The following is a 21,043-nucleotide window of genomic DNA, read 5'->3' on the forward strand; positions in this document are numbered from 1 at the left end:
GTTACCCCACCTGGGGAAACACGATCAGAATGAACTGAGACCTTAATTCCCATGATCACCACATCAACCCAGGCTGCCTCTATCCTGGAAAGCAGTTAAGGAAAGGTAAGTCACACCTCCCTCTGAACCCTGGTACTGTGCAAATCCCTCCACCCTTGGGATCAAAAACCTCAGGTGCTCCTAAGCCCTGCAAGCCCATACCTGACACCTACACAGAGCTGTATTTTTTGGGATGGCACCCGAGAGGAATATATTGCTTGCCACCACACAGCTGCATGCATCAGCCCAGAAAGAAAGGGAGCAAACCTTCCAAGTTTTCTACAGCCGAGGCTCCCCGATGTGGAGCAGGAAAGCAGACCTGCAGGGCTGGTTTGGTTTTCTAAAGTGCTCAGCTATGACAACACCAACCCATATAAAAACCTTTTCTTCTCTAGCTATTGTTTCCACCTCCTTGGACTGTTTTTACAGTTGCTAAATTAAAAGCCTAGAACCAAATTGTCTCTAAACACTTCAAAGAAGGACAGAAGGGGAATGAATTAGGTTGCATCAAATCTAAAAAACAAAAAATTTGCTTAGCTACCACTTATTACACCTGCAACTGTGACCACACCTGTCATTCTCAGTAATCTTCACCTGGCTGCTACCTCCTGACACCTTACAGTTTTTCAAGTTAACCCTTTTCTCTTGAAGCACACCCTCCTCAGTTCCCCACAAATACACATTTTCCACCCACCTGACTTCAGTCTCATTTCTTGACTGTAATAACCACTGCTCTGGCACAAGAGAAACAGAGCATGAGGCAGCTTTTCTGTCAGGGAGACAAAAATCTACAGGAAAACAAACCAAACTTCCCCTGCCACCAACTGCCCAATCTTTCATTCCCATAGTATTTTGTGCAGAATTTCCACACCAAGTTCTGCACCAAGTTGTTTGGACACACTGATGAATGTGTTCACTTGTTCTTCCAAGCTCAAAAGGATTTAAAAGACACTCTGACCTGTTCTTCCCACAGGTGACAGGGACAGAGGGGATCAGTCTGTGCAAACTAGACATTGAAGCCTGCATCTCTGACTCTGATGGCTGAAATCCAAATTCTCCAGGGTAGACAGACTTCATAATTGGCTTAAGTTCATATTATAAATATGCTGAAAAACTTTATCTTTTCCCCTACCCATGCCTAAAATCTTGAACAAGCTGATTTGCGTAGTGCATTTTTTTCCATCAATCCATCAGGATTACACACCTGAATGCCTGTGTTAAACAGGGGTGACTTGTCACACTCTGTTTTCCATGAGCAGCAGGCTGCACAGCACCTCTAAAGACAGCCACTTATTTAAGATCCAAGATCTGTTTATGATTCAGGGAGCCTAAAACCACTGAGATCAATGAGAATTCTGCTCTTAATTTCAGTGGGGCCCAATCAAGCCAAGAAGACAGAAGGTAACATAAGCCAATTTTGCCATGTTCCCTGTTGGAACACACTGTGGTTCTAGCAAGTATCTACACAGGAAGCAGCACTGAGCCCTTCCCTTTGCTCCAGAAGGTACAGGATGGAAACAACATCAGTTATGCAAGAGAATCAAATCTGGTCAGAGTTAAAAATACATTCATTAGTCCGCAGGGTGCTTGCCACTCTCAGAAGAATCACAATTACAATTTAAGCTGGATATTCAGTGGCTCATTTTTCTCTTTTTAAACTGTTTTCAACTATGTCCTTTGTTTCTAGAAGTAGAAATATGCATCATAACTAAATCCACATCAGGAACCATTCCAGTTCTGGTGATCACTTGAGCAAAGGAAGGTTTTATGTTCTTTTTTCCTAGAAACATCTTCATGTTGAAAGAAATCACTTCATGGATTTTATCAAAATATTGCTTCAGCATTTGGTCTATTTTTACACAACAAAATTAGTAACAGCTTTCTCAGTGTGAAACCACAAGCATACCAGATGAGAGAGGAAGAGAAATAACTTTACTAATAGTATTTTATAAGGAACACAAATGAGTCTATGATCAACGTGGGAGCTTTTCAGTCTCATTTACAGGCATCACCTTGACAAATTCCCAAATCAAAATTTTAAGGTGAGTTTAGTGACTGAGTCATAAGTCTCTATTTCAGTAAGCTTAACTTTGATCCCTGGAGTATGCTCAGCTGAAAAAGGTTTGGTTTTGCTCTGATCACTGCAATATTAAAAGCTGGACCTTGCACCACAGCCCTTGCTGTTCGTTTAAAGCAAATGTGCCATGTGACACAGGTAAAACAACCATGAAACGTATACAGTGTTAATCTGTTTCTCTACCAGCCCCAGTTTGGTGCAGGTACTGATGAACCGTGGAAGAATTCCACACATTGCCACCATGACTCCTACCCCAAATCCTGGAACTGGCCAAAGAGCACACCCCAAATGTGCTGCAGACCCAAAAACAAGGAGGAACTAATCCCACTGTTTCAGTTTTTATTTTTATTCCTGGTTAAACATGAAAATGCCCAATGGATATCCAAAACTATCACAACAGGATGGTTGTATAGAATATCACAAACAAGACAAGCAGGGCCTAAAACATTCTTCTGCTGGAGAATAGTTACCACTCAAGCACACAGTGCCAAAATATCCCACTTTTAGGACCAAGGAAAGCCCAGACAGATCTCCAGCATGAAAGAAAACAACCACCTACTCTTTCCTGGTCACCTGATCTCTAGGAAAGCAGACAGAACAAATGAATCATTTTGTAGCTTTATTATCCCCCCCCACTTCTCACAAATGGACTATGACTCGCCTTGAGATCTCAGTGCATTTCACAGCAAAAAAAAAAGTACAAGAGGATCAAAACAGCTGTGCATAAACCCAACTCTTTTTTTTTGTTGTTTTTTTGCATGATTTACAGTTTGTGTTGAAAGTTAACATGGGTATTTAAACCTTCTGATGCATTCTTACACTTGCATCCTCTCTATGGAAAACATCTTACCAGATCATACAGTTGTGAGTTCTCATGATGCTGGATCAGGTGCAGCCATTGCCATGGCTGGGAAGTGGCAGATAATGTTATATACACTGATTGGAAGACTACATCAGAAGAAAAAACAGATTAAGGCACCACTGTTGGAAAAATTAAGGTAGCTTGTAGTTACAACAATAACGAAAGCCATAGTAAGTACTATTCTTAATTGCCAGCAATTCTTAGACTTCAATAAAATAGTTATAAAAAGGAGAAAAAAAAAAAAGAAAAAAGGATGTTTGTACCTGAATACAGTTTCCTGATATCTGATTGTGTTTCAAATCAATACCCAGTCCTCAGCATAATCAGTTGTTTGTTTGGGTTTTTTTACGGTAACATGAAAAACCAGGACCTACAGTCCATGTATTCAAGGTCACATTTCACTGCTTTGCTCTGAACACCACCACAGGAGAAAAAACAAAATAACCCAAAGGACAGTTTGTAACACTGATACTTCATCTCTGAGACAATTAGATGGGCAGAGAAATTTAAATACAAAACTGTACGTTTTCTGTTCATTTTGAAAGCCTTAGTCCTCAAGAAGAGAAGTTGGAGGAGAAAAAACAGGCCAGATCTCATTACATTATAACTTGAGAAAAACCAGTCACTCAAAGAGATTTAATAAAATTAGAGCTGAAAAGTGTTCAAATTACTTTTCCAATTCAAGTCAATTATTTCAAGTATATTAAAATGTTTCAGAGGAAAAATTTCTCCATGGTTACACTTCTAATTGCTTTTATAAATCCATAAAAAAGAAAAGTAGTCTCTACGTACATCCCATACTCCTCCAATGCATGCACGCATTCTCTCCGAAGAAAAGGTCGTCATGATCCAGTTGTTTCTTAATACTGATTTCAGGCACATCTTCCAAACACCCTTCCAGTTTTCGCCAAGAAGGTTAATTACTGGGCATAAAAGCAGCAATTTTTTGTTGCTGTTGTCTACATGTGTACTGAGGAGGTTTCAGTGATTAAAGAGCTTGACACAGATTCCAAAAGAGTTCCTATGTCACTCCGAAATCCAACAGGTTCCTTCTTCTCTCAGGCAGCTTTTGCAATCTGATCTACTTAGAAGAATCTTACACAATGCAGGTAAAATCTCTTGGATCATAGAAAAAAACAAGTTGGTTGAATGTACCTGGCAAGTCTGTCTCTACAACTTGGATTTTTACCTTTTTTTTTAAATAGCTTTAAAGTGCCCTAGTATAGTTATTTCTTTATGCTCATTTAAACTTGCACAATTACATAAAAAGGGGAACTCAGTGTAATTACTGTGTTCAGAGAGACAGAGGAAAAGGAGAGGAAAATCAGAAAACTCAAAGCAGCTTTTTTCTAGTTACTGTCCGTTTGCTGAGTTTGTGCGGCAGACACTGTTTTCCAGAGGGGTTTATGATAAAGCCAGCCATCTCCCTGCAATTTAAAGAGAAAGTACAGTTATAATAAAGACACTGCCCTGGGAGAACTGCCTTCACAAAACTATTGGACTGATGGCTGTGAACAGCAGAGGGACAGAGCTGGTATCTTTACCTCCCACAGATTAAGGCACAGAGATCAGCACTGCAGGCTGCTGACACTGCTTCAGAACACGTGCAGGCTCCTGCCAAGCCACTGTGCTCTCTGGGAGCTGACTGCACTTATAATTAACCCAGTCAAAAAGCCACTCTTGTGAGGTGTATGATCCAAATTACTTGAAGAAGCCACATAAGCAGACAGCAGAGAGGCAGCTACCCAGGATTATCAGCTCTAACACAGCCCAACAGCTTACCCAGAAATGAAGTGCTCAGGATCACATTTAAACGTTTTCCGAGTACATCTGTATCTTGAACTAGCGACAGAACTTCATCTTTTGTAAATCTAACAATACTAATAATGCAACTACCTAACTTTGAGCTAATTATACTAACACAGCTTTAGAGAACAAAAACCATCATGGGAGCTAACTTGTCCTGAACTTCACAAAACAAACCTGGAAGATATCCAAGAAAAGGTAACTTTTTAGCTGGTGTTCTAAACCCTTCCCATCTCTGTGATCTAGTAAGAAGAGGGGGAATTACATTACTGCACTGTAACAGATAAAGCTTGCACTGTGAGGAGAATCTAAACTACAACAGCATAAATTTTACTCAAGAACTCTCCTGTTGCAAAGGCTCAGCAAAGGTCTCTACACTAGCAAGGTCTCACCACGTGGATCACAAGAAAAGCCTATTTCAAAGTTATCATAGCAGCATCCCCCAATCCTCCTGGGCAGGCTGTAGTTCACTTTGTTAAAAGTCTTACTATATTATTACTACTACTACTATTACTGAAGTACAGATTAAGACACTGAACAAATAAGCTCTAACCAAAATGTAATGTAGGAGAACAAAAGAAGTGTAAGTTGAGAATGAACTCTCATTCCTGCTGATGCCATGAAGATTTTTTGCCTTTTCTTTTATACCCCTGTTATATCTTTTTTACAACTTCTGTATTCTTAGTGCTTTTTGCCTACATTCTTGGACTGGTTTGTCAAGCTAAGAGACTAAACATTTTAGAAGCTTTGTAGCTAGGGATCAGTGTGCCCCAGACCCCAAGGCTCTCTCCAGAACACATTCTGTAAACTAAGATAGAACCATCCAGGGGAAGGTTCCTTGGGGAGGGGGGCTCACTTGAGCCTCTCATTGGGGAATTTTTGATTGATATGCTAATTAGTAAAACCTGTAATGTTATACCCGATCTTTTGGGGGTGTGCATTGCGGGGTGCATTTTGGTGCATTTGACCTGGACGTGTGCACCTAAGGATCCTTGAAATAAATACCAAGGTAAAATTCCTTTTCCCCTTCTAACCGTGTTTGACTCTTGATTTTAAGACCAGGAAAAGGCATCACTGTTTGCTAACAATAACATGTTGGGTACACACATACACACACACACCACCTCAGCAAAATTAGTACTACTGATTATTTGCTTTGAGCATTTACTGTTACAGTCTGCTTACATGTGTATATGCAAAGCTATTTTCCATGTGCCATTGAGGACTTGCTTGGTAAAAGAAACTGGACCAGAAAACTGGCAAACATTTTGATGCAAGGGCATCACAAAATCCAAGCATTTGGAAAGTGGAGAATGAAGTCATGCCTTTACATGCTTAAGAATTCTTATGTCACCTTACCCCTAAGGATCCCACAGAGCTAAACTGTAAGATCTAAGGCCAAATATTCTGACAGGACACAGACCCATATGTGCACCTGCTTGCTTATAACAGCTTTGCTTCTGCCTTCATTAACAGCAGCTAACTGCTTGAGAACTTACATCTTTAAGGAAATATTTAGTACACCAAGGTGTTTCTGTTTCAGCACGAAGTCTCTCTTCATTCCTCTGCCGTTCTTCCAGGGCTCGCTTGTGCTCTGTAGCCTTATCGATGTCTCCATCCCGCAGAGACTCTGTCACATGCTGCCACAGCCTCCTACAAAATAAACTGGTAACTTTACTGTTCCAAAGGTTTCCCAGCCTGCCACCTCGAACTGCAAGATCACTGCAGGCAGTTCTTGTGGAACAGGAGCACTCTCTCCACATACACATGACAAATCAGCCCAGGTCAGAGAATTGCAGCACAGGTGAGGGCTCATGGCCAAGTCTTACAGCTACACCAGCAACTGGGAGCATGTAGGAATGGCTCTGAGGTTCTGGCAGTGCCAATCTAATGTCTGTTTGCAAACCCTTTAAAACTGCCATGGAAGTGTTATTCAACAAGCAGTTTCTTGTGAGGATGTCAGGAGCTGCCCTGCTATGTAGCTGATGAGTAAAAACAAAACTAACAGGGAGCTTCTGCTCTGGAAAGCACTTTGTGAACTCAAAGAAACACCCTCTGCTCATAAATAGGAGACAAACACTCATGTGCCTGCACTTGGGTTGTGCACTTTTTACTATGCTCTTGACTTTTATTTTTAAAAAACATAAAAAATAAAGATCGGTGCTGCTAAGCGTTATCCACAAATACTATCTACATTTGCAGGTTTTCCTAAGGCACTCACCAGACTGCTTAGGACAAAAAGGGTCAGACAAGAGCAAACATATACTCTACCTAGATTCAAAGGGGCCTTGCTTCTCCAGGGGCCGGACTCGTTTTCTTGTCACGGAGAGCTTTGTCAAATCCACGTATTTGGTCTCCCCGTTGCTGTAGGTGAACTCAAGCACACTGTTCCACTCCCCCTGCACTCTGCACACCACCGTGTTCGTCATGTTCTGCTTCACTTCACCTGTGACTCTAGGAAAGAAATTTATTTTTAAAAAGCCATGGCTGAAGAAACCTGAGGACTGTTCCTTGCATAATCACTCAGTCCTGGATGAGTTTGCAAACTTGTCACACTGCCTAGAAAAATGTTAGTTATTTGAATTGCATTTGTGTGGAGAAGCTCAAAGAGCAAAGTGGCTTTCACTCGCTGCTCTAGTTCTCTTCAAGTTACCCAGGAAACTCCATTTTTGGGTTCAGCTTGTTTCAAGCCTCTTAAGGAAACTGAAAATGAAAAAGAAACTAACACAGGCGGATTCACATATAACAAGCAGTTGATCATTTCCACTTGAAGTATCACATCAGATACATAGTTCAGACTTAAAAAATAAAAATTAAACTTTCTAGCAAGAATATATCTCACTACCTGCTGGCACGTCATCTCGCATCTTTACATGTCAATATTCTCCTTATGTAGGTGGTCTCATTCGCATGTTGCTCTCATAAGCAGCAGACACAAAGGCAGAAAGCAAGGTAGGAAACTAGAAATCAGGAGAACTGCTTTTGCTCCCTGTCTCTTTCCCAGAAACCTCTACCAATAACAAGATAAGAAAAATGTCTTTCTAACATGCAGTATTTCATTCAAGGTGTAGCATAATGCTCAAGTATCACCACAATCGCACACACTGATGCATACTTTTCTTCTCAGCTTCAAGACCTGTACAAAGACCTCCACAAAGACCTCCTGACACCCACTTCATCCTGACCCAGTGTTTGAGCATGGCTTGGCAAGCAAATTGCCAGCCTTAAACAGACGGTTTCTCCTAGAAACAAAGAAACAAGAGTCTGTGCACTATGCAAACCAGACTTGAGAGATTCTTACTTGTAAGGTGCTGCAGGATTCACAAAAGATACTTTCTCCAGCTCCAATTAAACTGAAGTTATCTGTACACAACCTCCCTAAAACTCACCACTTTACAGCTCCCCTTCCTGCATTTCACCAGTGTTCACACAAAGCATAGGCTCATCTCCTTCCAGAATTCTATTGTGAGCAGCTGAGAACAGCTAACTTGCACACCACTGGCTTGCTCTGACGTCCTTTGAACAACTGCATCCAGGAGAGTGGAAAGCAGCACTTCTGGTGCCACACTCAGAGGAAAAGGGAGCACAGGACACAAGTGCCACTTCCCTTCTTCCACCCACACTAGTCACTTCCCACTGTGCCTGCACCTAACTGTCCTCCCCAGTCCTGGTATCAAAATAGAGAAATTTATCTCTCAGGCAATGAAACAAGTATCACAGGTCAGACCCGCCAGCACAGAGATACTGGATGCCAGCCAAAGCAGAGCTGCAGGGAATCTCCAGGGCAAGGGGGGAAAGCTCACAGCCAGCTCACAGCAGGAGGCAGCTGCCAGGACTTCTGTCACACTGTGATCCAGCAGCTCGAACCTAAATTAAACTCATGAGAAATATCTTAAAAAACCCAAATTGATAAGCATGCGCTGCTCACAGAGCACAGAGTTTTCCACTACAAAAATTTAACAGTTGTTGAAAAAAACAGGAGCAATAAAAGCACATTTACAATATTTTTTTTGTGGACTTTAAGAAGCACTAACAATTACTGAAAACAGCAGAAAGAGCAGCTGACAAGCAAGCAGCCTTAATTTTGTGCTGCTTCTCATCCTGTGACTTCCACACCTCACCAAAGCTATTACACATGGCAGAGTCCCTGTCCTCCTCCCAAGAGATCTCTGAACAGCCTGAATCCACAGGATGCCAGGGATCAGCCAGGTCAGACTCTGCAGTTACTTCCCCACAACTTTAACAGCTTGATTTTTTCCAAGCATTGTATGGTAACAAGACAGCACTGACATCCAGTATTTTAATATCAATCACAAAATTACTGCCTCTGCTCAGCTGAAAGTAAACAAAGTTATATCACTCACTACTGGGGTGCAGTATTGAATTGCTCCATTAAACTCTCATTACCTTTATTTCTCCAGGTTGCATTGCTCTGACACACAACCTCTGCCAGCACTGCAGACCACAGTAGCTGCCTGAACCACTATTAGTAATAAAAACCTGCTGGCACTTATTTGTAATCTTGGCATGACTGATACATGTCTAGCTGTTCGTTATCATTATCCTCTATTTCATCCAGCTAAAGAGGTACAGGACCAAGGAGCCAACATCCAGCTGAGGTCTAACAACAAGGGTCACTCTACAAAAAAATCCATACCATTGCCATAGCAACTCCCGTGCACTCTGGGTAACCATGACAACACTGCTGCTTCCCATCAAGAGATTCTTTTGGCAATGTCCAATCATCACCATGTCAAATTTTCAATAGTTACAGTACCTTGAACAGATCTCTCTTTAAAAAGCCTCTACGTCTGTGACTAACTTCAGAGACACAAATAACAACAGCTTCCAAAATTAAATCACTGAACTAAAACTACATCCTCTAACTTATCTTTTATGACGCAAGAGGAGCTATTGCAAAGTGGAAGATACATCATGAGCCATAGAAAAAACCCAAATGATGTGTCACTTTCAAACTGCACCAAGTGAAACAGAACTACTAATAAGCTTCAGTTCTCCAAATGCCATTGGGACAGGGAAGCTTTGCTTGCAACTTAAATTCAGACCCTTTATGGAAATTTAAAGAGCAAGGTGGATTTTTTTGTTTTCTTTGAGCAACAAATATGGCCTAATCCTACTGCTTCAGGAAAAGTCATTCAGAGAAAACAGCTGATTTTTGCAACCTGTGACAGCAACGCACATCTAGGAAATTCTGATGTTCTAGGCTGTTACATATTTCATTATGATCTGCGAGATATTTAATCTAAGAAACATTTAAATAAACTCTATTCAGTAAATAGCTGAGTGCAAAATGCTCAAAATGCTCTGCAAACATATTCTTTGTGAGACTACGACTTAATTTTCTCCTTCCTCAATTACTTGTCTATATTAGCATGAGGTTAATCTACAGCAGTCTTACTATAAAATGTCTGAAAAAAAACCAGTGCTCTTTTGCATCAACTGTGCATACTTCCTGGAATCTGCTAAAAGCAACCCCATGCAAACTTTCCCTGGATGTCCTTTACCTGTACCTATAAACATGCATACAGGTGAATAGCTACCACTATAAGAATTACCATTTTTGTCTTTACAAAAAGGTATTTTTACCTAGATATTTTCTGTAAGATGCTGAAACTTGATAGTGTTATATTTCTTATAGAGAAATCCAAAGACAATGATGCCAGCAGAGCACTTACAATGCACATTGCAAACAACACTCAACCCTTTAAGACAGTGAGATCGATCTCATTTCAAACAAACAAAAATGTTCTCACCGATGCAATTTGCCACCGTAGAAGGGCTTGGTGTGAAAGTTAATACTTGCAGAATACCCAGTTTTTGCACAGTTAATGTTGACTTTTCCTCCCAGCTCTACCCAGGGAACAGTTAAAATTGAGCGGGCATATGCGCAGGGCAGAGAGAATGTGTATTCTTCCCCGTGTTCCAAGAGGTGTAAGACACCTGTGTGAAGAAACACAAGAATCTGTATATCAGCACCACCTCAGAAAAGGCCAAACAAGTTGTTGAAACAAATAGCCAATACTACATCTGGTTACTTTTCCTCATAGCCCCTCACACAGAAAAAGAAAATTAAAAAAAAAAAAAAACAACAAACCCCAAAACCACAAAAGTGACATTTATTAGATTATAGGTAAAAACATTTTCCTGGAAGTACTAACTTAAGTAATGGGCATTTAAGCTTCTTTTGGGAAAAGACATTTATCCCAATAATATTGTTCCATAAAGTACAATACTGTGCCATGCACATACTTTTCAGCAGTACATATAAGGGCTGCTCACTCTCTTACTGATGGCTCTGGAGCACGGCAAGACAAGACTTATGCTGACAAAAGGAAGTAACAAATGAATCCCCTGAACTGCAGATCCTGAGGAAGGCTAATACTCCCGTTTTCCCTTCCTATAATACACCTTACCCAATCTCAAGACAGGTAGCAGAGACAATTCTCCTTACTGCATCTCTCTGCTAAGATAAACCCAATTCTTTCCTGACAGCAGTTCTTGCAATAAATGTCAGGAATCTCTTAAAATACTAGAATTTTTATTCAGCTTTCAGCTAAGTGGATTTGATTCCTATAAAGAACCCAAAAGCACAAGATCTGCCTTTTGCCCTCAGAAGAGCACAGCACAACGTCTGAATGCTGCCTGCCCCAGCCCGTGCCTCTGGAGCACAGTACCCCTGGGTGTCTGACATCAGCACAAACAACATGGGAAATTCTGAAAAAAGTTATGATCTGATTTGAGAAAGATCCTGCAAGAGATATCAGCTTCAGAGATTACCTGTACAGCCAAAGATGTGCCTTTGACATACCCTGGCATTCCCCTGGTCATTCCCTTGTTCAATGAGTAATTTACGTGCAAGTGCCTGGAATCCCCAGGTACTGGGCAATATACACAGGGGACACAGAGTGGGAGAGGCTGTCTCATCTTGTGCAGTAAATACACATAACTAAAGGGAAAGTACAGTTTGAGGGCAGTTACCCTTCTCTGTCCCTAAAGGATCCCATTTTTCTAGTTAAAGAAAATCGAAACATATATAGAAAGATTAAGTGCAATACATGGAAATGCAACAAGACTTCTATTTAATAAATGTATGATGCAAATTAATTCACAAATATCAGTTTACATTGCAGAAACTGACCTTAGGTTTAAAAGGCAAAATTTTACTTCCAAATATAATTCTGATTTTTGGCAAAGCATAAACCTAATTATTTTCTTCTCCCATAGGAAAAGTTGCTGTTTACAATGACAACTTGTATCTTCGGAATATAACATCAAATTTGCCATCAAATTAACAGTATTTTAACAAATTTCTAAAATGAACGAAGGACAGAATTTGCACTTACCCTCACCAACCATTGTCACTCCTATTGACATTCCCAGGAATTTACTTTTTGTCCAGACGTGGGCATTGACACACATCTTCCGCTCTACACACTCAGCATAAAACCCTGAGACAGGAGGATGGTGGGACACTTGCTCAGCTACAAATTTCACTGTGTAATAGTCCGGCTCTGCTTGGCCTTCTGGATCTTTAGGCAGAGTTACTTGCTCTGAGGGGGAGTGAGCAGAGGAGTTGGTGCCAGCTTCGGTGGCCACGTCACTCTTGGGCATCCTCCAGGAGCAGTGGAAGGTCTCCCCGATGATGGGATTGTAGGGCTTCTTGGCAATGGCTCCCTTGCGGCCCTCGTGGAAGGAGGTGAGGTAATACTCCACAAAGCGGATCATCCTCTCCTCGGGGCTGCCGCCGTTCGTGATGGCAACGAAGAGATCGGGGTGGGACATGAAGTCCGCGTACATCTCCAGCAACGACCGCTTCTCTAGAATGAAGGTGGGAAGAACCACCTGAAAATAAAAGAAAAGCCATGGGGCTCTAGTAAGGGAAACAGAGACAGGCATTTTATAAGGGAAGTCCTTGGGAGGAGGATTCTGTGCTGTTTGGGACACCACACTTTCAGAGTGCACTTTCTTGTCCTTCATGTAAGATGTGAGCAAAAGACAGTGGTCAGAAGTTCCAGAAAAGCAATTTACAAGGCAATAAAAGCCCAATGAGTATTATTAAGACTAAAGAGGTCGAAAGGGACTGAGCACCAGTTTAAAAAAAAAAAAACAAAACATACAAGAGTTGCAAAGAGATAATGTGTCCCATATGCCTGTGAAAGAGAAAACAAGCATGAAGGAACTCAAACTATAGCAAAGAAGGTTCAGAGCAGAAGTTAGGAAAGGTATGGTCTAATGGAGAAGAGAACAAGGAAGCTATACCAGCTCTGGAGAGCTTGGAGAATCTCTCTCAACACAGCAACTAGGACAAGCATCCATGAGAAGCAGCATAGTATGGGTTGAGCCTGTGCCTCTGAGCAGAGGTACCTTACACTCTCCCAGTTACATTCAACTCTATAAAAACCAACAATCCTGTCCTTCCTGAGCCAAGGGCAATGCCTTAGAGTGAAAGGCTGTGGATATCATCAGTGTTTTCCTTCTCTGCTGTGGGAACTAGCCTCACATAACTAACTAAACACACACAACTCACAGAACTAACTGCTGTAAACAGCAACACAGGGTGTCTCAGCCACGAGATCAAGACAATCCACTTAAATCAGCTGCATTCAAAGAGAAAAAGCACAGACATAAGACTTAATAGACATTCAAGTTAAACTGAATACACTTGCCATGTTGTTGCAACACCAACCTTGAGTACTAAGTGGTTTTTTACTTCAGTACATAATGAGTTAAGTACAATTCTAACAACTTCATTACCTGTTTTGAAGCCAGGTTAGTCCACTTCAGTGATTTGCCTGCTATATATAAAGACAATTCTCCCCACACAGCCAAAAGTCACAACTGGAAAACAGGCTTAACAACTTGTTCCAACTAAGAGAAAAAGATATCCTAAATCAAATCTTCAATGTAAGTGAAAGAGTAACTTCATCAGTTTCTGGTACAGCAGCAGCGGTTTAAGTCTGACTTGCAGACAGCAGGGCCTGTTCATATCACGTTTTTGTTTTCCCTCTCAAGTTGTGAAACATAAGCTGCACAATACAAGTTTCTAAGGGCTATGTAGCTCGTGCTCAAAAAACATAGGGTTAAAAAAATGTAATAATCCATAATTCCAAGAGAGAGTGTTTTTCTCATTCCATGCTACTGTAAAATCCATTTTCTGATTTCAAAGTGCCTAGTGCTTATGGCAAGAGGTCTTTACAGGAGTGAACTGAACATAAGCTGGTAGCAGCCTGCTCTTCCCAGATTTGCTGCCCAAGTTGTCTAATGGCACCTGAGCGTTAATTTTTCCAAGCTGCTTGCTTTTGAGTTCTGCACTCAAGTGTCAAATCCAATTCTCTCCAGTGCAACTTTGTTCCTGCTTGCTTGTGAACAAACACAGAAATGAGAATAGAAAAGAGGCTTAAACAGGCATCTAAAGGTAAGGGGGAACCAAAAGAAAACTTCTTTTCAGAAGCAGCATGCACACAGGTGTAGGGTTATACAAGCTGTGCGAAAAAGCATTATCAAGATAGAAAAGAAATCATGGAAGGAAAGAAGAAAGAGAAATACGAGAAGGCTGTAGAAAACAGCACAAAAAGACTAAGGTTCAAATACAGGAAAGAAAACAGGCCATTACAGGAAAGGCAACAAAAACACGGTAGAAAACACAAAGAGAAGGTAATAAAAAAGATAGGTTTAGGTGAAATGTGCTGACCATCTCAATCTGGGACATCAAATCTTGGGACCTGAAGTTGCTACTGGCCACAGTTTCATACTAAACTCCATACTGTTCAATACAGGAGCTGAGTTTTAAACGATACTTCACTTTTACTGCAGCCAGTCTTCACACTTCAGTTACTTACTCTTGTTAAGTCCATGCCAAGTTTCAGCTGAGACAAAAGGTGCAAGATAACACTGCGCTGCTCTTCCACTGCTCCTAGATCATCTTCTTTATCGTCACAGATATCCTCTAGCTCCTCATCTGGATTTATTTCTTCAGGTTCCTGCAATAAGAGCCATAGGCTTAGCTCAAAGATGGAACTGGCCAGACAATATTCAAAAAGGACTTAATATTGTATTTAACTGTCCATGTATGAAAAAGGCTAAATAAACCCCTGCAGAGGGCTACACAATGGAATCTACTCCCAAAATAAACAACAGCTGAAGAATTTGAATGGATATGAAGATAACTCAGTGCAGATTCCATCTGGAGGATTCAGGCTCAGATTTCTCACCCTCTCCCACACGGGTCATGGAAAAAAAGAAAAAAAGCTTAAAAGAAATTCCTGTAAGTTTTGTGAGTTCACAGAATGTCAAGCATCTAACACATACACAGAAACAGCAAAGCAAAAGCTAGCAGCAATTCCAACCACTTCAGTAACCCCTTTCACCTCCACACTACTTCAGCCTTTCCAGCGTTGCCATCACTACTCCAAAGGCTGTTATCAGACTGTAGTTCCACGTTCCTTGACTACCATCCTGCCTAGTATCTACAAGCTGCTCCTCACAAGCATTATCATGTTGCTGTGAGTGCAAATATATAACAGCAAAAGAAAAAAAGTAACTTGGAGTAGTTTCATAAAACAAAACCCCACACATACAAACACTGCAGGTGCCGGTGTCTGTGTAACTAAAGCAGACAGACTGGAAATTATATCAGCAACGATTTAACAACTACCACATCACAAGCAGAAAGTCAAACACTTCAGGCAGAAGGGATGGTGGCATTCCTAGGGCTCTGAGCCGCATCCTCCTGGGGCAAGCAGCTGGAGGGAGGCAGATGCAGAAGGGAGAGGCACTGAATGCCACGGGAAGGCAGCAATATGCCTCTGCCTAAGCAAAGCCCTTTGTCCTGAAGCAGCTGCCCCGGCCCAAAGCAGATTTATGAACACTCAACCACCAAAAACAGGGGGCCAAGCCCTCACACAGAGCTCAAATCCTGATGACAATTGCAGTATCACAGAGGTGACTCCTTTCCAAGGATGCTATGCTGATCTGCTCTCAGAAATAAAAGTTGAAAATACCTACAGGGAGTGATAACACCATTCATACCTCAAACACACTAAGTACTCAAACTGTAGCTTGCTTAATTATTGAAAGGAAGGAATTAAGCGATTTAGTTGAAAGCTCCTAGTTTTGTTTCATCTTTTCTTTTTTTAACTTAATAGTAACTACTCTGACCCATTTAAAAATCTATAAACTATAGCAACTGAAAAAAATCTTTTCCATTTTGATTTTGCTCTAAGACAGCCCAGTGCTATTGCAGAGACCTAAACTAGCACATTATCTTTTCACAGTGACACAGTCTCAGCCAAACAACTGTTTGAAACCAACTAGCATAAAGAGGATGTGATTATGATTTTCTAGCTTAGTTAGGAAAACATGTTCTTCATCATAATCCCTGCTGGTTTTTTACTTCAGTGTTTTGCAATTCAAATCCATTTTGTCAGCTATAATGATACAGACTGTAGCTGATAATGATACAGACTGTAACTGCATTTCAAATGCATTAAGCCATCCTGCAGTCAAATAATGAGAGTTGCTCAGATTAAGAAAAACAGATGCAACAAGACCTAGAAAGAAAGGGAGATGTAATAGCTGAAAGACCAGCAATTTCGTCTTTTGTCTACTTAGGCAGTTCTTCTTGGGCCTATTTTGAGAGTGTCATGAATTTCAGTTAGGCAGTATTCCCTTGCATTTTATTTTAGATAAGTAAATAATGAAGTGCAAAAAACCTATTTCAATGCCTTGCATTACCACCCCAATTGCCTCCCTCCACTTGACAGCAAGTTACATAAAGCAGCAAAAATTTCTTGAATAAACAAGGTAGAGAGTTTCATCTACTGCAACTGTCCTCACTTCTCCTCCTACACAGCTAACCAATAGTATGAGAATAGCTGTCACTAAATAATTTTCACATAATACGATTGAAACATTTACAGGTATTCCTCCGAATAATTCCCCACAGAAATGGGATGTTCACATTACCTTACCCTTGTTAGCTGGCAGGGCTCTGCAATGGACTGCTCTTCTCTGACAGATGCTGGCTTGTTTATCTCTGCTGGGAAATTCTGAGCTGCTCCATTTTTGAAGTGGTTTGCCAGAGAGATCTTCGGTTCCAACCAACTGATCGTGGTTCCTGAAGCAAAGGAAAGTTTGCGCTGAAACTTGCTCATCCTCTCCAGGGTCAGTAAAAAGCAGTTTCCAAAAGAAGAGCTATTTTTAATGGAATAAGCTGAAAGCAGCCAATTCCTCCTGCAGCCAATGCCTCCAGCAGCCACTAAACAAAGGTGGTGCAATGAGACACCACCTTCAGTGATCATTAGCACAAACACTGGGATTGGTGAGCTGTAATACATGCAACTTGGACTGGAGAAACTAGTTGGTGTCATGAAAAGTGTAATCAGACACCAGAGGAGGAACCCAGTATCATGGGAATGTTAAGCAGCCCTTACACTTTTCTTTAACTGGTACCAAAATAAAAAAGGGCAGCTTTCCACTTATCAGCTTCTAAAACTCAGCTCTGTTCTAGACTAAAAAGACCTAAAGCAGAAGTTTTGTTGCCAGTGTGTTCTCTGGAGAGGGTGCTTGTCCTTTCTCAGCTGCAGAGAAGGCAGGCACACACTGTTGAATAAATAATAGCTGTCCAAAAAAAAAAAAAAAAAAAAAAAAAAAAGCTGCAGGGTTTGGAAAGCTATTATCCACCTGATGATTCCGGCATCTCTAGTTACTCCCAGTTAATTTATCAGAACAGGTCGGGTTCCTCATTAATAATACAAATGTTCCATTCTTTTTCAAAGGGTAATAATGTACAGGTGATTCCAATCAGTTTTTACTGAAGAATACACAAACTGACAAACCATCTTGGGTGGATTGCAAACACAGAAATTATTAGGAAATTCTGAATTTCTACCACCCAATAGCAGTTCCCTGTGCTATACTAAGACACCTATACTAAGGTGTCTGCTGTCTCTTCCCATATGATACACAATCCTTTATTACCAGACCCCTGTTACCTGCAACTAGGTCACATCCCCAACCACAACAGGCAGAGTAAGCTTAATTCAGATAAACAGCAGCATTTCTACCAGGAAGACAGTGGGGCAGGAAAAAAGTTACTATTGAGACAAGACAACTTTTCCACAGCAAGGTAGCTTATTTTCATCATCCATTACTCATTAATTCACTACATCCTAAGAAACAAGAATTCCTGACCACACTAAACTTAAGCTATTTAAACAGAAGTGTCAAAGAAGTCAAAAAGTAAGATGCTCAGAATGTCATTGTCACACCTTTTTGAAAAGGTTTTACTTGTCTTTAAAACCTCCTCATGACACCTGCTTTCTAAGCTGTAAATTTCAACACACTAATCTCTAACTGCATGTTCTAAATTGCATTTAATCCACACTCACTTGCCTCTGTACTATCTTGAATTTAACCCACAGCATCCCTTTTATATTTTCTATCAGAAACCTCTAGAATAACCTTATTTATTACATTCTCTGTTTACTTTTGCTGTTTGGAGGGTATTTTTGAAAGATTTGAGCTCCCAGCTGTGTTTTAGTCTTTGTGAATGGACAAGATACCACCTTAATACTTCTCTTCCACTGGAAAAGCATATACAAATCTGCTCTTAGCTATTTTGCATAGGCACAAGCCATTCTCTTTACTTGTGACCTCTTCCTCCCCTAAAGTCTTCACCCAAATTCTTTTTAAACAGTTGTCAGCACTTCCCCTCTGCTACAGGGCAGACCTCTTGAGTTTTCACTTCCTACATTTTTCTTCAAGAGTTGCAAATTGTTGTTGCACAGCACTTTTGACTTGAATTTAGGAAAAGTTAATGGGTGGAACTTTCTTGTTCATCTTTGTGATTCACAATACACTTTGATGTGTTGGGGCAGTATTTTCAGTCTTCTGCTTTTTTTCTTTATTTTGTTTGTTTGGGGGGGGAGCAGGGTTTGTCATTTAACGATCTATAGCAAACTGGCACTCTTACATAATTTCTAATCCTTGGTTTTTAAGCCTGGCTCCAGCAGCTGAACCAGAAGGATCCCTCCTGAGTCAAGAGGAGAAATCTAAGCTAAATGGATTTAAAAAAAAAAAATTTAAGAAGTTCTTGGCAGTCCTTGAAAGGAACAAATGTATTACAGTGTCTCTAGAAAGGCCACAGCAGGGGAGGAGATGGAAGGCTGCAGAAAGACACAAGCATTCTTTTAATGGTCTCTTTTTAACTCTGGCCCCAGTATCCAATCTGCTGATCCTCTCTTCTCCATCCATCTCCCTAGGATATCACTGGAAATCTTCAAGATTTGGACATGTTCAAGCAGTATTTTTAGATCTGTCCATTAACAAGCAGATACCAACTGAATAGCAATCAGTGAATTAAGCTTTTCCCTGCATGGTTTAAAAAACTAAAAACCTACACCACTTGTCAAAAAGACCCCAAACCAAAACTGTCTTCTTAAGTTATTACAGTGGTGCTCATTGGACCCTAGTTATGTCCCCAAACACAAGTCAAAAAGCCATCCTAGTAGTGCATATGTGAAAATGCCAAAACAAAGACACTTCTGATGTGCACCTCCCACAGTTATGCATTAACAGTCAAAAAATTCACAGAGAATAGGAAGAGTTCTTTCAGCATAACTTCAGAGTTCAGACAAACAGCTCAGGAGTTGCCATCCAGTTTTTTTGTTTTAAAATGAAATTTTGAACTGAAATACAGCAAAAAATTTAATTCAGTCTATTCACATATTCTCTTTTAATGCCTCTGGTGATTTTAAAATCACAAACACTTTTTATATCGTTTTAACACTTTTATATAACTTTTTTTTTCATCTTTGAAGCTAAATTAATTACAGCTCTGAAATAATATGCCCTGGAAAAGCAGGCACCACAAATATGAGAGGATTATGGGACAGATAAGGGGAGAGACAACTTCTGTGTGTACTTTGTTACCTACTTACTATATCTACTGACCAGTTGTGCAAGAGAAGCATTTGAAAATCCTGTAAAGCTCACAAAAAGCCACAAAGTGAACACATGAAAAAAAGGCACAATAAGATGCCAAAGAATTTACAAACAACCACAACCACATTCAGCTCCATACACTGACATGAATCAGGTAGAACAATTCCACTAAGCTCTTACTTGCATAGAAGTGATCAATTATGCAGACATGGCAACATACTTGTCTGCTGCCTGTGAATGCACAGATTCCACACACATGAGCAGTAGGGTTTGGGGGGGTTTTGTTTGTTTGTTGGGGTGGTCAGCTGTTTATTAAAAAGAGATTTTCTGTTTTTCTCAACCTTTAACCAATTTTCATTGGCTTACAAGTCCATTCTGGCCTCAGAATAGAATACACTTGTCTTTAGACCATGGTTTAGACTAAGACAGTAACTCAAAACAAGAATGCTGATATTTAAACAGTATTAGTAACAACCAGTGCAAATTTAGAGTATTGTATTTTAATGCTTAACTAGAAATGGAAGCTACACACATGTAAATACTTAGAATAGGTATTTAGTGTGCAAAAAAATGATCAAAAAAGCATGACATTTGACAGAGATGTAGTGGACACTACATGTCCTAGAATCTGCAATCCCCTAAATTCCCCCTCCACTATTACTGTTCCTGAGTAGCCAGTTACATCCCAAAGGCAGCCTTCTTGTTGGGGTGCCTTATGTAGTTTATTCTGTTGTGAGATGTTGTACAACAATTAGATGTTACATTTATACAGCTGCTGACACAGACTTCTTGATAGAATAAATGATTTTTAAAAATATATACAACATGAACAGAGTTCCACCCAACACAAACAAGTTGGTCTCTGGAAAAATTCACAAGCAACCAGGCAGTCAGCAGTTTCCTTTGCCCATGTGAAATTGCATTTGTGGAACGAACATTTTTGCAAGAAGGAAGGGGTTTGTATTTGTTACAGAGTTCTGCTCTCTGTGAGCACCTATACCCACCTGCTGGTAAGGATCCCTTTTGTTGAGAAGCATGTTGTAACTGGAGAATATGGAAACAGTCATTTAAGCAGTTCATGGTCGCCATGGAAGTTGCTTTGAGCATCAATAGGTCTTGATCCAAGGATGTAAGGTGACCGGAGGCAGGAAGGCATTCTATGCTCCTGATCAAGTCTCTCTGTTGGCCCTCAGCCTGAGACATCATCTGTCAAACAAAACAGTCACTTATCAGGTGGTAGAAGTGTTGTGTGATACGTGTTCAGCTGTGTACACAGAGGATCCCAAATGATTTTA

At 40.5% G+C, this 21,043-nt stretch overlaps 1 protein-coding gene across 1 annotated transcript in view; it reads right to left on the reverse strand.

The window, feature by feature from the left end:
* Positions 1 to 2,441: 2,441 nt before the first annotated feature.
* Positions 2,442 to 21,043, reverse strand: part of OSBPL11 (oxysterol binding protein like 11) — a 40,196-nt gene continuing 21,594 nt past the window's right edge. Inside the window, exons 6-13 of the mRNA XM_048308791.1 lie at positions 20,753 to 20,954; positions 16,775 to 16,920; positions 14,645 to 14,785; positions 12,149 to 12,647; positions 10,559 to 10,745; positions 7,056 to 7,238; positions 6,284 to 6,437; positions 2,442 to 4,405 (exon numbers count right to left, since the gene is read on the reverse strand). Of these exons, the coding sequence (XP_048164748.1) occupies positions 4,328 to 4,405; positions 6,284 to 6,437; positions 7,056 to 7,238; positions 10,559 to 10,745; positions 12,149 to 12,647; positions 14,645 to 14,785; positions 16,775 to 16,920; positions 20,753 to 20,954 (1,590 nt within the window). The 3' untranslated portion in view covers positions 2,442 to 4,327. The remainder of the gene's footprint in view (positions 4,406 to 6,283; positions 6,438 to 7,055; positions 7,239 to 10,558; positions 10,746 to 12,148; positions 12,648 to 14,644; positions 14,786 to 16,774; positions 16,921 to 20,752; positions 20,955 to 21,043) is intronic.

The sequence above is a fragment of the Corvus hawaiiensis genome, chromosome 7 (genome assembly GCF_020740725.1).
Source record: "Corvus hawaiiensis isolate bCorHaw1 chromosome 7, bCorHaw1.pri.cur, whole genome shotgun sequence".
NCBI classification, from domain to species: domain Eukaryota; kingdom Metazoa; phylum Chordata; class Aves; order Passeriformes; family Corvidae; genus Corvus; species Corvus hawaiiensis.